The 16933-nt window shown below is 31.4% G+C and overlaps 1 protein-coding gene across 3 annotated transcripts; it reads right to left on the bottom strand.

The window, feature by feature from the left end:
• Nucleotides 1-5729: 5729 nt before the first annotated feature.
• Nucleotides 5730-16933, bottom strand: LOC134715989 (dopamine receptor 2-like). Of its 3 annotated transcripts, none has more exons than XM_063578623.1 (2): nt 16809-16933; nt 5730-7511 (listed from the first exon to the last, which is right to left on the bottom strand). In XM_063578623.1, exon 2 carries the CDS (start codon nt 7420-7422, stop codon nt 5869-5871), a length of 1554 nt encoding a protein of 517 aa, XP_063434693.1. In that variant the 5' UTR covers nt 7423-7511; nt 16809-16933; the 3' UTR covers nt 5730-5868. The 3 variants fall into 3 exon arrangements, with proteins under 3 accessions (XP_063434693.1, XP_063434691.1, XP_063434692.1); XM_063578621.1 differs by lacking the exon at nt 16809-16933 and adding an exon at nt 16112-16766; XM_063578622.1 differs by lacking the exon at nt 16809-16933 and adding an exon at nt 14403-15094.

Here is a 16933-nt window from a genome sequence, read left to right as displayed (position 1 = left end):
ACAACAGCAGAAGGTCACCAACAGGTCTTCAATGTAACGAGAAATTCCCGCACCCCGAGGCGTCCTTCAGCTGGCCCCTCAACACATATATACTAGTTCAGTAATAATGAACGCCATACTAATTTCTAAATTGTACACAAGAAACTAAAATTAAAATGATACAAGACTAACAAAGACCAGAAGCTCCTGACATGGGACAGACGCAAAAATGCGTATTCTAGTCTTTGATTTTTGCAAATATGCTTATAGTCTATATGCCATTTTGTGCTTCTTTGTTACATATTTGTTTGTTTTTAAAGTGATTAAGATTATAACATAAGGTTGACTGCTGTACCCTAATTTTTGTACATTTTTACCTATAATGTTTGTTTTGTTCATGCATCATTGTTAAAATAATGGAATTTGATATAGCTGCCATACAAGTGGGAGGTTTTGTTATCTTTAAAACCAGGATCAATCCAGCATATTCTATATTAGAAAATAACTGTTCAAAGTCAGTTGTTATCCATTCGTTTGATGTGTTTGGGCTTTTAGTTTTACCTTTTGATTAGGGACTTTCCTTTGTGAATTTTCCTCGGAGTTAAGTATTTTTGAGATATGATATTTTACACCAAATCCTAACTTTTAAAGTGACGATTTCTTTCTATTAATACTGCCTCTTTTTAGTCAAGTACACTTTGAGTATGATAAACACAAATTATATTACCAGGTTTTTCTCAACTGAAATGTAAATCATAGATGATTTGAGGAGTTATAGTCGCAATAAACACTTTTAAAAGTAAAACTATAGGGATACAGGGGGATGCATCAGTTAAAGTATACCTTATAGAGGTTAAGAATTAAAAAATAGGTTAAAATGTCAGAATGAAACATAATAGTTATCAAAGGTACCAGGATTATAATTTAGTACGCCAGACGCGCGTTTCGTCTACATAAGACTCATCAGTGACGCTCAAATCAAATTATTTATAAAACCAAACAAGTACAAAGTTGAAGAGCATTGAGGATCAAAAATTCAAAAAAGTTGTGACAAATATGGCTAAGGTAATCTATGCCTGGGATAAAAAAATCCTTTGTTTTTCGAAAAATTCAAATTTTTGTAAACAGGAAATTTATAAAAATGACCACATTATTGATATTCATGTCAACACCGACGTGTTGACTACTGGGCTGGTGATACCCTCGGGGACGATACGTCCAACAGCAGTGGGATCGAACTAGTGTTATTAATAGTTATCAAAGGTTCCAGGATTATAGTTTACATTATTAATGTGTTTAGCCTTCTATTTTCATTAAAATATTCTATTGCTTTTGACAACTCATTTTTAACATGATATAATCTGATTATGTAGAAGTAATTTTCCTATACATATACATTTAGTTTAATTTGCAATCTTTATAATGTTTAAGTACTTCTCACTATATTTAGACAATACTCCTAGTAACTTTACATCATGATAAGACACCCGAAGACTGCCGAGGATCAAATAACTCGATATCAACATAATATTGGTTATTGGCGATTATGGTTGCCGAAACCTTAAATTTCATTGAGTCAAGTTTTTCTCTCTACACCTTCACTCAATTAAACTTAAATGAAATAACACGCCTTTCGAGATTTTCCGTTATCAGGCACGCCCAAATCTGAACATTTGAAACCCAAAGATCTGTACACACATCAACCTTAGGAGTTATATGACCAAAAGAGGTGTAAAATTATTCGACAGATTTATCTGAAATCAATTTTGCTTGTGGGAGAAAGGATCTTAGTTTCTTAATAATGAATAACTTTTTAAAGGACGATTTTAGTATATACTTATGTTAGCAATCCTGTTTTTTACTGAAGCAATTACTAATGAGCTGGTGATACCTTCGGGTATAAACAGTCCACAACTGTATAAATTTCCTGCCTCAAACGCACTTTTCGGGATCCATATTCAGCTATCAAACCTTAACATTTGAACGCCAATGATTATAAATGCGTAGCACTGTTAGGAGCTATACGACAAAAAAAAAGAATAGCCAAATCCAATTGACACCATCTTAGTATAAAGGAGTTTGAATCTCAGTTTCGTAATAATTGTTTATCCATTCGTGTGATGTGTTAGGGCTTTTAATTTTGCCATGTGATTAAACTACAGGGACTTTCCGTTTTGAATTTTCCTCGAAGTTCAGTATTTTTGTAATTTTACTCTTTTTTTTTTGGTTAAAGGGGAGTTGTAGAATAGGTTGTTATAAAGTATGTAGAATGTATTGAAACACTCATTATATGAATTGTATATGATACCATTGATACTTATGTCCGCCAGCAGTGGTATGAACCAAGTGCTTTCAAATGAAAACTAAAAATCATAAATTTTATCTGTCTAAAGTTCCGAATCGTATTGCTTTCGTCATTGGATTTACTCTCATGCATCAGAAACTCTCAAACCCAATTATTTGAGAGCCCGGAATATTATAGAATTAAACGCCCTTTTGAAGGAATTTATTGATTTATAAGCTCGACCAATTCACTCACAAACAAATAAAATTCCAAAGGCCTTTCATGATATGTTTGTGAGTGACTTGGTCCAGTTCGAACATCAATACATTCCTTTAAAAAGGCGTTTAATACTTATAATTCTTTAAAGTAAGAAATACCGACTGTAAGGCATATATATGCAAGTATTTTTCCACACTCATTGCCTGTATCACACGTAATTGTATGCCATTGTCATTGAATAGGCCGGGCGCATGAATAAATTTGTATGTTAACGCAATGAAATTTGTTATCTGATAACAAATTAACTGCAAAAACTCTTATTATCATTCAAACGAATGTTTTTGTGTATTATTTACTTTAACAATTAACGTGCAGTGAAAATGTTTTTTGTTAACGTCGGTGTTATTATCGCCGCCATCGTGTTTATATTGGTTACGAAAAGAAGTTCGGTCAACGGCGTCTATCGAAAAAGAACCAACGTAAAGATCAAATACCGGAAGTCCTCTCGACCAATTATATCAACGTATTCCATACTATGAAAATTATATAAATATATATCAACTTAAGTTTAGTAATTAGCTACCGTGTTTGTGTCTATACTAGTTCATGATTAGCATACAACTTAAATACTGTGTTATTTCAATCTCCTAAACGATATTACAATCTTAACTATTGACATTCGACCTTGAAATATAATCTATTCTGTCCGATTCCTAATCTGTTACGTTTACCAGCTTGAATAGCATAAGTTTTATTGTGACCTTGGCATTGCATTTTGATTTAATGATAACGCAAGTACCATCAATGCTGCAGCATACATTAAACAATGTTTAAACATAAAACTTATTACCTTAAGCCAGGTATCTTTGATGAAACCTTTTTATTAGAAATACTGTTGTTTTTTTCTTTACAAGCAACTTACATTCATCACCTGCATATGGTGTGTACATACATTGAGATGAAAAACAGAAATCAAAGAAACATTCCTTTGATTTTGTTAATTCAAGTGTGTGTATGCATTACTTCTTTCACCATTATGTTCAGGTGGTGCTTCTTGCATGAATTTATGATTTTACAATTACTTCGAATGTAGTGGACCACAATCATTTTGGAATACATTTCTTGTAATAGTTATCAGTTATAGCAGTGAATTTGGACATGTTTTGATTTTTTTTTTAAATGTCTGAGCTTAACCATTTGTTATGATTTGAATAGCAGATGGCCATGCAAAGTATAAAGGTGAAAAATAAGGGTTAAAATGTATGCAAAGAAATAATTTTTAAAGAATTTATTTTGTGAAAAGGGGATTTTACCTCCAGTAACCGCATCAGAAGGGCTTTTCCAGTTTAAGCTCAATAACGGAATGATAAATCTCACTTCGTATCCCGAAAATTTCATCACATATATAAAAATTACGTGCAAATATATCAGCTTTGAAACTAGACCTCATTCATATCCAATTTTATACGATATTGGAACAGAATTGGAGAAAAAGGCTACAATTACCACCTACCTAAATGAATTGCGCGTATTAACCCAACTATGCACGACTGGAAAACGCAAATTTTTATCAAACTTTCTTGTAACGTTTTGAATAGTTGTATTTTCCTTATGAGATGTAAATACAAATTGCATCATTAAAGACAGAACAAGTTTGACATATTAAGTAACTGGAAATACGTCTCATGGGAAATTTTGTTCATCCGATAGGAACTCACAATATCCAGATATGTTTTGCTCTGATGGAATAATTAGACGTAACCTTGCCCCTGAATCTTATGATACTCTGTTCGCGAGCTCATACATGCAGATGACCTTGAATTATAACATTAAAAGTTATCATTTATAATCTATGTAAAATGAAGAAAATGTGTGATGGAATCATCAGAACTAAACTAGCTCCTCTTATGTGGCGTGGAAACATAATCAAACTATATTCGTGATAGCATACAGATAACCTTGAATTGCAATGTTAAGATTTATCATTTATAAGTAAAATTAAGAACAGCAGGCCATAATAAAGAAACTTATTGGTACTAAGGTACAGTGCTATTGAATCATTAGAAAATAGTCAAAATGTATCCTGGTATCTATGATGAGTGTATTTGTCGATTATTTTACATACTTCAAATCAATTATTGATGACAGCCATTTTATATAAGCAATCTACCTATAGTTGTTAATGTCTGTGTCATTTTGGACTTTTGTGGATAGTTGTCTCATTGACAATCATACCACATCTTCTTTTTTATATAACATGAATTTAGATTTTGACATATCAGTCGTATGACAGAAACTGGAAGAAAGTGATTTTAAATCAAATTTCAATGGAAACAATTCAAGTGATTGCAAACTGCCTGTGCAACATCAAAAAGTAATTTTATTCAAAAAGATGATTTTTTTCGGTAAATGTATTGAATTGCTGATTACGTTATTGAAAAACAACATGTCAGAAGCACAGATCTTTTGAACTGTTCAAGGGATTTTAAAAATAAGTGTAATCAGATGGTTTTTATATCATGAAAATATAGTTATAGTTGATTTCCCGTGGAATTTTTTCTAGATACATTTACGAGTTTGCGGATTTTTTTTTTTTAATTTTTTTTTTAATATCGTTCGGATAACAAATTTATGGTTGGATACAAACCTATATAAAATGTCATGAATCGGATGGAGATACCTTATTTTGTAGATCTAGAAATGGGCAGTGTCCTACTTGTTCACTTTTATTGTTGTTACGTATTTACTATCTGAGTATGATTTGATCGCATAGTTTTAAAATGCTTTTGAGTAGTTATTGTAAGGTTTTGGTTTAGGTCTTTACTGTGATATCGTAAAGTACCTTTGAAAGCAAAGTTCGCATTCAGTTATTTCAGCGTAAAGTAATGCTTTATTTGTTATATCAGTTTATGTAGCACCGTTTTTCTCATTTTCTTATTTCCATACATATTTTTACATATAGAATTTTCATCATTTGTTTAATGTGATAATGTCACTTGAAAAATTCAAATTGAAGATCTCACGAAAATTCAAATACGGGCAGAATATACACACAACTGATGACGTATATATATGTAAGAAAGCCAATTATAACACTGAAAACGGATGAAACATATTGAGTTTAATCAACATGCGTCAAATGCATTCTCAGTAATTCATAAACTACCATTATTGGGTAGTGTCATTTCTTCAATCACTTAATAGATTCCTTTTGCGATATATTTATTCATCACTCAACCGATTTACTTGGTCCCAAATATTTTGTTCATCGTATTGGAATTGTAATGTATTCATTTGTATAATGGAACAATCATATCTTGAGGTTCCTTTCTTTAGTTCAGTTGACGGATATGGAATATTTTGTTTAATTGTATTTATCATAACACTTATAGACGATCTGTACATGTCACTGTGAAACTTGAAGTAGAGGAACAGTTATTGTTAGTTTTTCTATATTCAAAGTGTTGTTTTGGACAACATGCAAATAAAATTTTGCAAAAAGCTCGACGAAAATCTTTCATTGATAAAGAATATATAACTGGATTCATTCCAGAGTTGATATATCCTAACCACGTAAATATTGGAAAGACTATTTCTGGAGATGTAACACACGCCGTATGACATATTCCAAATAGTATATTAAACACAAAAAATGGCATCCAACATATAATGAAAACACCAACAACTATACCTAAAGTTTTTGCCGCCTTTTGTTCACGGGCAATTTTTGTCAATTTTTTGCTTAGAGCAAACTGTCGTAATTTGCGAGTAATGTTTTTAGCCTGTCTTCCAGGTGATTGTATAGACGCACGTGCAGATTCAGGGGACAAACTCTGATTTTCAGGCTCGATGACGCATTTTTCGTAGGTATTTGAATATTCGTCCGATGATTGTCGAGTCATTCCACCCCTGTGAATTCGTAAAGTCATGACCTCTCGATTACCATGACTACCATTTGATGTTAAAACTTTAGATCCAATTTTCAAACTCCGCATTTGTTGAGCGGCTGCTAAATATATCCGCCAATAAACGAACATCATTACAAATGTAGGACAGTAAAATGAAACAAACGAAGAAAATATTAAATAGGCACTATCTTCTGTAAAGAAACACATACCGCTTGGCAGATCATTTGGAGTTACGGCTTTCCACCACGCAATAGCAGGAAATGAAATTCCTGCAGAGCAAAGCCAAACAAATGCAATCAATAGCATTACTTTACATGATGACATTTTTGTAGGATACGCTATTGGGTCGGAAATTGCCCAGTACCTATCAAGGGAAATGATACACAGATTTAATATAGATGCAGTACTAGCCAAAACGTCAAACGAATGCCACATATCACACCATTCAGCTCCAAATAACCACACTTGATTGGTCAGTTCAAGACTAATACTAAATGGCATTACAATACCTCCCACCATAAGATCGGCAACAGCCAGTGATACTATGAAATAATTAGTTATTGTCCTTAAATACAACTCTCTATAGACAGAAACGATAACAAGCAAATTCCCAAGTATTGTTACTAGTGAAAACACGGAAAGAATGGCACCAATAGCAGGATGTTTTAGATCATATTGGGAATTTGTAGAGTTTGATGAATTTAAAGGAACCTCAGTAAGAAATGATGAATTGTAATATATAACAGTTGTAGCGGCGTCCGTTTTATCCGATTGATTGAGTAAGAAATAATCGTCCAGTCGAGATGTCGACATTAAGAATATTTTTTGCTCCCTTTTGATTATTACAAATGGTATTTCCTCGTTGGTCGTCGTAATGTGATTGATGTTGCTATTAGTCATTAGCTTGTATCGGATAATTTCATCATTAAATCTAGATTGGTAATGGTATTTTGTATGCTTAATCAGTATATTCCGTATTGTAAATTCACAGTTATTCCCAAAAGTTTCCTCCTCTAGTGTCACGAATTTCATATCAAAGTATGATATAATTTCTAGATGAAGACTGCATCGGAATCTAAGACATTTCCGGTAATGGCGACTCTAATTGGGCAGTAAATTATCTGAAAAAGAATATAAATATGTGAAATGATGCCTGTAATAAACTTCAATGAAAGATGAAGTGCAATTCAAAGAATTGATACATGCTTAAATGACGTGTTTACAATTATCGAAATAGCAGAGAAAGCTATTAATTCTGCTTGTCGAAATTACAAAATAATAATCAAAGTAACAAGATTTGAGTTGTTCATACAATTTGAAATAACTTGTCGATTCTGTTACCAACGTTATAATGAGAATAAGCTGTCATTTAGCAAAGAATATAAACCATTATGTTAAAACATAAATGTCTGTAAGTTTAGAATTAAAGATAATCAATCGGAAATTATACAGTCAGTTTGCATGTTGAACATTGCTAAGTAAATTCTCCAACTAGACGAATATTGATCTTTGTAAAGAGGCACAAGTTCGTTAACCATACTTAATACATTAATTGCATAAATCTGCCACTCTTCGCTTTCTTAAGGTCGATTTGAGGTAGCTTTATATTTTAAATGCACTGCTTACTCTTTTGATAAACTCAAAGGCAAGACTTTAAAGAGTAACAAAAACGTGTATCACTATATGCAAAGTAAAATTGAGCTTTACAGCAGAATGCATTGAGTGTGTAGGTAAAGGCAATATCTTTCTTCTTAGCTGAATCATGTAGTCATTTATTATTTGGTTAGGTATACTACCTCCTTTCGGAGAAGTCTAGTTCTACAGCCAAATAGATTGGTTATCTTTATGATTAGTCTACTCGCAACGGGAGGTGGTTTACCTAACCTAACACTAACTTCACGGTTCAGCTAGCAAACAGGCTTACAAAATACATTACCTTTAAAATCCATAAAGCGTTTATACTGATTAAATAAGGAGGGAACAATGGTATAGATAGATTTCTGTAAAATCAACTTCATAAATAGCCCATGAACAGTGAGTTTCGTCTTCTATTCAAAGCTAGTATAATTGTACTGATTAACTCAATAGGAAGTAGAAACCTTTAACAAAACACAGAGGTCATAATCCAATTGTCTGACAGAAGAGATGGAATCAACAATTATTTGAGGAATGAGTTTTTCTGAATAATGAAGTCCGGTGTTGTGTCGGTGATTAACTACTTGTCTACATTTCCGCCAAAGGAATAATCCTTAATTTCCTTCTTTTCTGAATGGACACTATTGAACTTTCGACATCAGCATTACTAACGCAAAGCTTTATATAAAAAGGTTATATATTAACAAAATTAGTTTACTGTTAGATTGAACTGCTAAAAAGTAAATTAAAGATGGTTAATTAAAAGATACTAAGATACAACAAGCAAACAAATCCAGCATTGTGATTGGTTGATATACAGTACGAGTACAAAAAAACTGACTCGAAAGATTTATGACTGCAAGGCCTGGTTCTTAGACAAGAAGAACTGCAATGTCTTTTTAACATACTGTTCTAAAAAAATCCTTCTAAAACGTGACAAATGAAAACTACCATATGTTCAATAACATATCTTCCCTGACCCAATAGTCCTCGATGTTTAGGACTCCAATGAAAAGACAATGTAATGTATGCACTAACTATAGACATTTATTAAGCCTAGAGCCTAGGTAAGCCGAAGAAGAAACACTTACTTATTTTTTAAAGATGTCAATGAAAAGAATTGATTTATTTATAATTGTTACATCCTTACATGTATGCCCCCTACCCCCCCCCCCCCCCCCCCCTGAAATCTGGACTTAGTCTAACGTTTATAATTTAGTCCAGTACGATACTAATGGGGAGAAAAGATTTGGAAAAAAACCGTGATTAAATTTACTGATTTATTCATTTGCAACTGACGCTGAATAAATATTAAAGCCATCTTAATTACAACCTGTGAATTTATCTAAAACAATTTACACAAAGTAATAAAAAAACAAAACCTTAATTACAAGACAATGATTTGAGATTGTTAAATGACAATACGATTAATTTCACTGGATTCACTTTTCTGTCGCCATGTTAAAAGAAATTTCCAATATTAAAAATTACGTATTGCTAGTATATGGTAATCACTTTTTGTACTTAAAATTGAATTTTCAAACCGATTCACCAGGAAACCAAAATTGACATTAAATACTTAAATCTAAAAGATTTTAATGAAGGGAAAATTGAATTGTCGTAATCAGACTTGCATTCATTTGGCTGCTCTACTGGAAACTGACAACAGCAATATACAATTTACTGGAAATTGACATCAGAAATAAACAAATTACAATTATCGGCTTTTTAAGTTGTTTTTAAAGCAAGAAAATCTGTAAGAATAATCATAAGATCAGGAAATTACTTATAGCGAGACTGCGAGACACTGCGATAAGACAAATAGTTATTGCAATATTAATTAAATGGTTATCAATTAATATGTTTCCCTGCAAATCTAATCAGTTTTACAAATCAAATGTTTTTAGGTTCAGGTCGTGATAACAGGTAAGATCTATCACGATTTATTACTAACTGTTTGGGGATAGAAACGTTAAAACTATCAAACAGTAAACATTCTTTGAGAAGAGATTAGCAAAAGAAATCGAAGATAAAGAAAATAAATTCTAAAAGGGCGATTTTTAATGTAAACAGATGAAAAACGCGATTTTTTAGCATAACGAATACATCAAGTAAACAAATTCTTTGTTATTTTGGCGGATGTTCTGACAAACTACGGACGATAAAAGGCACACGTTGTATATTTATTTGATAACTCCAAAGTGCAGCACATCTGGCAGGGTAAAAACTATAGACTGGCACAAAAGGGTTTTATCGAGTAGAATCCAAAGTATATAGCTGCAATTATAAATGAAGAAAATCCTATGTGGCACATACATTTGTTTGTACAGTTAAAATACATCATTAAGTTGAGCATGTCGGTGTTGAAATAAATGCTTTGATTGTATAAGATGTGTAAAAAATGAAACGGCTATCAAATTCTTAGTAGGATGATAATGGATCAAGTTTACTTGCTAAATTAATACTTGCCCTTTATATTGAGTAAACTGGGATTAACTATTATATTAAGGATGTGAAATTCATCAATTCAAGCTGTAAAACTGTAAAGAGTTCAATTAGTATTAATTATAGTTCATTTAAGGATACGACGGTTTACTTAATTACCGATAAATATGTTGCAAATAATCGTTTCAAATCAATAAATCTAGTTAAATAAACCCTCTCATGTTTAGTACAAATGTACGAAAATTCCTATCCCTTTACTTCTCTGAGTGCTAGGTTTGTATTTCGTCTTTTGTTTTTGGCCATTGTGTTGTAAACTAATGATATGTATATTTTTGTAATGCAACAAAGAATCTTTTTGTTTTTGTCTTCAATGAAATCAAAATATAAAACAATATGTATTAATTGTTACTAATACTTAATAATCATAGTATATTGATTTGAATTTATATAAAGTGCCTTTACCATTTTATTTACTTTGGGGTAGGGAATTTTGATGTTAACGCATACTTTTTTTTATGTGTAATCCAAACTAACAAGTGACCAGACAGCATTCCTTCCCAAAGAAATATTTTGGTGCTACTGGGTCATTGCCAAAAATCGCCAGTGTAACCTTAGTTGACCATTACATGAAATCAAAAATGCACTTTGCTATCTGGCTGATCAGTAAAGTGTACTATTGTTGAACTTCTCAATTAATTTAAGCTTAGTGCCATTGTGGCATTACCGTCCTGGACCGTTGAGACTTAAGCTTTGTTAGAGATATCTTAACGTCCTGGACCGTTGAGACATAAGCTTTGTTAGAGATATCTTCTTATCAAAGTTGCACATACTGTTTTAATTCTATTAGTTATGGAAGAAAAACAGTGTTACAATCCATCATTATCACAAAAATCTTTCTAATGTTTAATTAATTACCCAGACAATATAATACATTGTAAGCATCTTTGTTAACGATTTTTTTTCTCATCGTATCAATTTAGTTACTCATTTACTAAAATTTGATTCTCCTGTGTTACGAAAGCAGTGTATTTAACGTACAATTTCATAAAACAGAAATAAACAGTTGAAACTCTATGTAAGCATGTGATCATGGTGATATTGGAAAAAGTAAAACTATTAAAGAAATTTTCCTTTTTTTATTTTTTTATTTCTTTACTTAGTGGAGCAGGGGCATGCTATAGGAACATAACACCCTTCCGAAGCAAACGACTTCACACCTCATTTATAGGATTAAGCTTGGTTGATGTTGCTTTTACTGATGATGTTAGGAATATTTTTATTATTTTTTTAATGTCCTTGCCGTTTATATATATCATGCTTTTATCTCTCTGTCGTTGAAATATTCTTTTATACTTTCACGTTGGAGCATGTTTTAGGGTTTGAGCATGTTCTATCACGTACACGCATGTTTAGGGTTTGAGCATGTTTGAGGATTTGAGCATGTTCCATCGAAGGAAATAAAAGATCTTAGTGTCGTATCACCCCACCGTAATCAATCACTACAGAAAATATAAAACCTTAAAATATTGTATCTGTGGATCACATTACGTGAAGCCTTGAAATCTGTCTGAAAATCCATAATGAAATATTGAAATAAATATACTTCAAGCCTATAAAGAGATTTAGTGAAATCGTGTTAAGCATGACAATATACGACAGTAAATAAACCGCAGTAACTAATCCACATATAGCTTACATGACAGGAATACAATAATTTCTTGACGTATTAACATCTTTCAATTTGTCTTCAATTTTCATTCTTGACTGAACAAGTGACAACACTATACTTCAAATCCATCAATAGAATTGGGAAATAAATTGGCATATCTAATACAATTTTCACAGCAATTTCATCGTTGTTTAAATGTATCGACCATATTTCTATATATATATGTTTATTAGAAATGACTGTCAAACATAGAACCGTACTTAGTTAACATGATTGCAAAGTTTGCTAGTTTTCTCTCTCTGTTACTTATTTTCATTACTATAGTTAATTCATTTACATGTAGAATGTTTTTCGAATAGATACAAATCAGTGGCAACTTGATGCACGATGCACATCAGAACAACAAGGAAATTTTCAAAATTTTGTTCCTTCGACTAATGTTCTTATCTTTTATTCTATTTTTGCTAGAGGGGTTAGATATATTTGCTAATACAACAGTGTAAAACATACAAACAATTAGACATATTGTAACTCAGAAAAGAGGTTAGTCTGTAAATTATAGATAAAAGTGACTTTCAAAGTCTTTCATGATACGGTTGACCGTAACAGAAAATCTGTGTCACCGGTGACTGGGGATATTCTCCGTTTGTAGTAGCTGCAATTCCGTTGTCCCTTTAGCGAGGAAAGCGTGTAAACCCAAGAAAGACGCATATATATACACATGCATTTATATAGTTGAAAACTGTGCGTAGACCTCTAGCCAACTGGAAAAAAATGAAATACATTTATTAACAGTGAACTCAATTTCTCATAAAGAGGGGTGAAAGATACCAGAGAGACACTGAAACTCATATATCGAAAACAAACTGACAACGCCATGGCTAAAAAAAAAATCCCACCCCCAAAAAAAACCCAGATAAACAATTGTACAAAAGACACAACATAGAAAACCATAGACCAAGCATTGCGAACCCTAACAACATATTAGGGGTTATCTCATGTGCTCCGCAAGGGTAAGCAGATCTTGCTCCACATGTGACACCCGTCGTGTTGCTAATGCTATTACAAACCCAGTTAATCGTCTTATTCGGTAGGTCACATTCATGAAAGTAAAGTATATACGAATACTATTTTATTAATTAAAGTCAAGGTCATAATAAAAATTAATAGTACAATCATGTATATTCATTTCTTCTATCCTGTCTGATTTGCTGTATGCATGTGTTACACGTATAATAGTATTACATAGTTTCTTTAGGATTATTGCGAGAAAGCGAGGGGAATGTTATTTAAGGAAATAGTATGTTCATCTCAAATCAAGTGTGGCACTTTAATTATACGGATAAGTTTATTTAATCAAAGAGGTTATATCAAAACCTCCTTAATTTAACATAAAAAAAATAAGGACTACCTCCTTATTTTTTTATGTATCTATTGTATCTATGGATGTTTGCAGATTCAAATTTTGCTACACAATGTTTTATACAAGGTTAACTATATTTGAAGTTAGATTTAATTTGAATGTATAAAAGGATATTTTTTTCCAATAGTGACATCAACACGTTTTAAACTTAAGTACAAAAATAATATCACCCTGTTTATGTAACATTAAAAGACATGTTAATCAGTGCACCTCAGGGTGGATGAATTTTCAACAAAAGGGAAAATTCTTACACCCCTGATTACACCAAGATAACTAATATTATTCCTTCCTTGTCGTATCATGGAAGTATTATACTTCCATGGTCGTTCTTTGTCGTATCATGGAAGTATTATACTTCGGTGGTCGTATGTTCTTCAAAATAAAGAAAAGTCCATAAAGTTAATAAAGTAATTCGTTGTGTTTTGTAATTGAAAGGAACTGATTTTTATAGTTCGTACTTATGATGTACTGTTCTTTAGATGGAACACTTGCATATGTGTTAAAAAAAATAGGAGAAAAGCGAACAATTTAAGATTTTATTCTATGTTAAGCAGTAAGACAAGAAGTGTTTAAAATTACTTCATTTTATAATAAGACACCGGATATATGAAGCAGGATAAATGTTCACGCATTTTCTAAATAATTAATTTACAGAAAAAAACTCCAAGAAATATATTAAGAAATGTATCGTACACTTTTGACTAGATACAGTATATAAGTATATTGTGTTCCATTACCTTGCCATTATCAAAGCACGTTTGCTAACAAAATAGACTGTTAGAAAACAAATAAAAACCAAGCCAAGTGGTCTATATAATTAAAATTTGTTAATTTTCTTACCAGTTTATCTATAACAAAGGTATGGCATAATCCTATAGTAAGCTATATATCCTTATATGATTCTATTCGTGCTCAAAACTTTCTAATATATTGTTGTCTATATATATTATAGATCCTCGGATGGTTATCAACTTTTCATATTTGTTTTCTTCCAGCAGAAATCGTGATTGACATTAACTGTTCATTTCACGGACTTAAAATGATTTGTCAATGACGACTAAGTATCAGAGCAATCTGCTCTCCAGCGCCAACAGTCAATACGGATAGCCGGTATAGGTTTTCATATTGAAATAAACACAAAGTTATCTGATCAAGATAGTATCAGCTAACTTATGTGGTCAATCATCTGTAAGTTTACTATTCTTCTTATTGTATTCTTATTTAAAACATGTATTATGTATCAGTTCATTGAGGTTAAATAGTAGTAATTAACCATTTTATAACTTTTAAGCGTTTTATACTGAATCCCTGCGAACTACACTTTTGCACATTTGTTCATACTAAATATACAATACGATATCCATTAACTTCTGTTAACTGATGTTTGTTTTTTTAGAAACAACTTTGCCAGTATCTAACACACGAGCAGTATGTTGCCGGTAAATCGGTTTCGAAAATCAATACACTGATTTGATCAATCAAATCTCTAAAATCTCGTAAGATTTATTTACAATTGTTAAACACATCGAATGCAGTAGCCTATGCAACTGCAAGTTTTCTTTGACGTTTAACCCGAGTAAAGATTTAATATTGCTAAATCTGAGAAATAACAATTGGTCAATTGTTATTTATAACCTTTCAACACACTTACTAACCCCAAAAATCGCCCTTTTACCTGGGACTATAATACTAATAGTCCTGTTTTAAATAAAATGTACTTATCATTTTTAAAATATTTAAAGTGGTCGACTATAATGAATGATTTAAAAAACAGAAAAATATTCACCTAAATATTTTATCAGACATTTTTTTAAACATGTAATTTGTCAGGTGTTGGTATTAAGCGTGTTAAGTTAAGGCATTTAGCAATATGAAACCATTTGTCTTGGTTAGTTAATTAATTTTTGACAAATTTGAACAAAGAAATTATTATTTTTTAATGTATGAATTATATCATATCCAATTATTTCATTTTAAAGAGATTTATAACTGATAAATAGCTTAGGATTTGATTAAGATTATTGTTAATAATTTAGTAGACGGAGTAATAAAGTTAAGTTGTCAGCTGTTATGTTTACATAAGATATTCTTTATGTGGTACCAAACACCTTGACTAATATAAATTTGGCTCGTTTAATTTTGACAAAATTTTGACAAAAGTTTTACTTTGACCATGCATGTGACAAAAAACAACGTTGGACCACTTACTACATCAAATAAATGCTTTGGATATAAAGCAGTTTATCAAACACTGATTAAGACGTACAGTTTTAAAGAGTTATCTCCTTGAATACCACTTTTACGAAATTTCCGAAAGATGCAATATAAAACTAATGATTTTCAGTATGGTTGACATATATATGACATATAGACAACAACTGAATTACAGGCTCCTGAGACGGAACAGGCACATAAAGAAGATAAAAGTATAATAAAAAAACAGATAAAGAAACTAAAGGCACAAATTACCACTCTAAGGGTACTTAAATTTACACGCTTTGTACTTTCCTTAAAAACTGTCATCCTTTTCTAAAAAAAAAAATACTTACGTTTACGTAATTGTTAGCACTTCATTCTTGTGTATATATAATACATAATAAAGTATGATGCTTATATCCAAATCAATCGTTCGGAACAATTAAACTAAACTTTCACAGTAAGTTAATGATATAACACTAAAGTGACTAGTCAGATGTAAACGTTTGAAAATATTTAAATCCCGAACAAGCACTTGTTGAGCTACAATACACACCTTATACAAAAAGAAATGATTGCTTGTGAAATCTGGCTAATTGTTGATTATGTACAAATGATTCTGTGTAAAATCATCGTCAATATAATTGATCCTGATAGAATCGACCATTCATGATACTATAAAACATATTCAGTACAAGAAAACGATCTTAATGTAAAAATAATAGTCATTCAATTGCCAAAATATAATCGAGATTAATTTCCATTAAAGAAGAAATAATATTTATATTAACGACGAAAGAAGTTCTAGTCTTTCTCTGTTATACTAGATCGAATTCCATAATTACACCTTTAACCATTCTGATATACATTCGTGGGCTAACCTATCATTATTTGACCGTCTTTATTCAATACGATTATTTCAATACTTATAAAAACAATTTTAACACGTACACGGTGCTGTAGGGTTTAAATAGCTAATTTCGTACATTTACATCTTTGTATTTATTTACAATCTATCTGACATTCTCTAAACAATAGATTTAAGTTTACCTCTGGGACAGCGGCAATAACATAGTTTTGAAAAGACAATTTGTTCGTACGAAGTCAACAGGAATATGAGGGACATCACAAGCATAGATGCTTAAAGTTTTAAAGTCTTCTTTCCACTGTTTAAC

The sequence above is a fragment of the Mytilus trossulus genome, chromosome 4 (genome assembly GCF_036588685.1).
Source record: "Mytilus trossulus isolate FHL-02 chromosome 4, PNRI_Mtr1.1.1.hap1, whole genome shotgun sequence".
Taxonomy (NCBI): Eukaryota; Metazoa; Mollusca; class Bivalvia; order Mytilida; family Mytilidae; genus Mytilus; species Mytilus trossulus.
The sequence above is the reverse complement of the archived record's forward strand: the minus strand, read 5'-3'. Positions and strand labels throughout refer to the sequence as shown.

Coding starts and splice junctions, on each gene's coding strand:
- LOC134715989 (XM_063578623.1), bottom strand. CDS start 7,422: ATGAAATTCGTGACACTAGAGGAGGAAACTTTTGGGAATAACTGTGAA.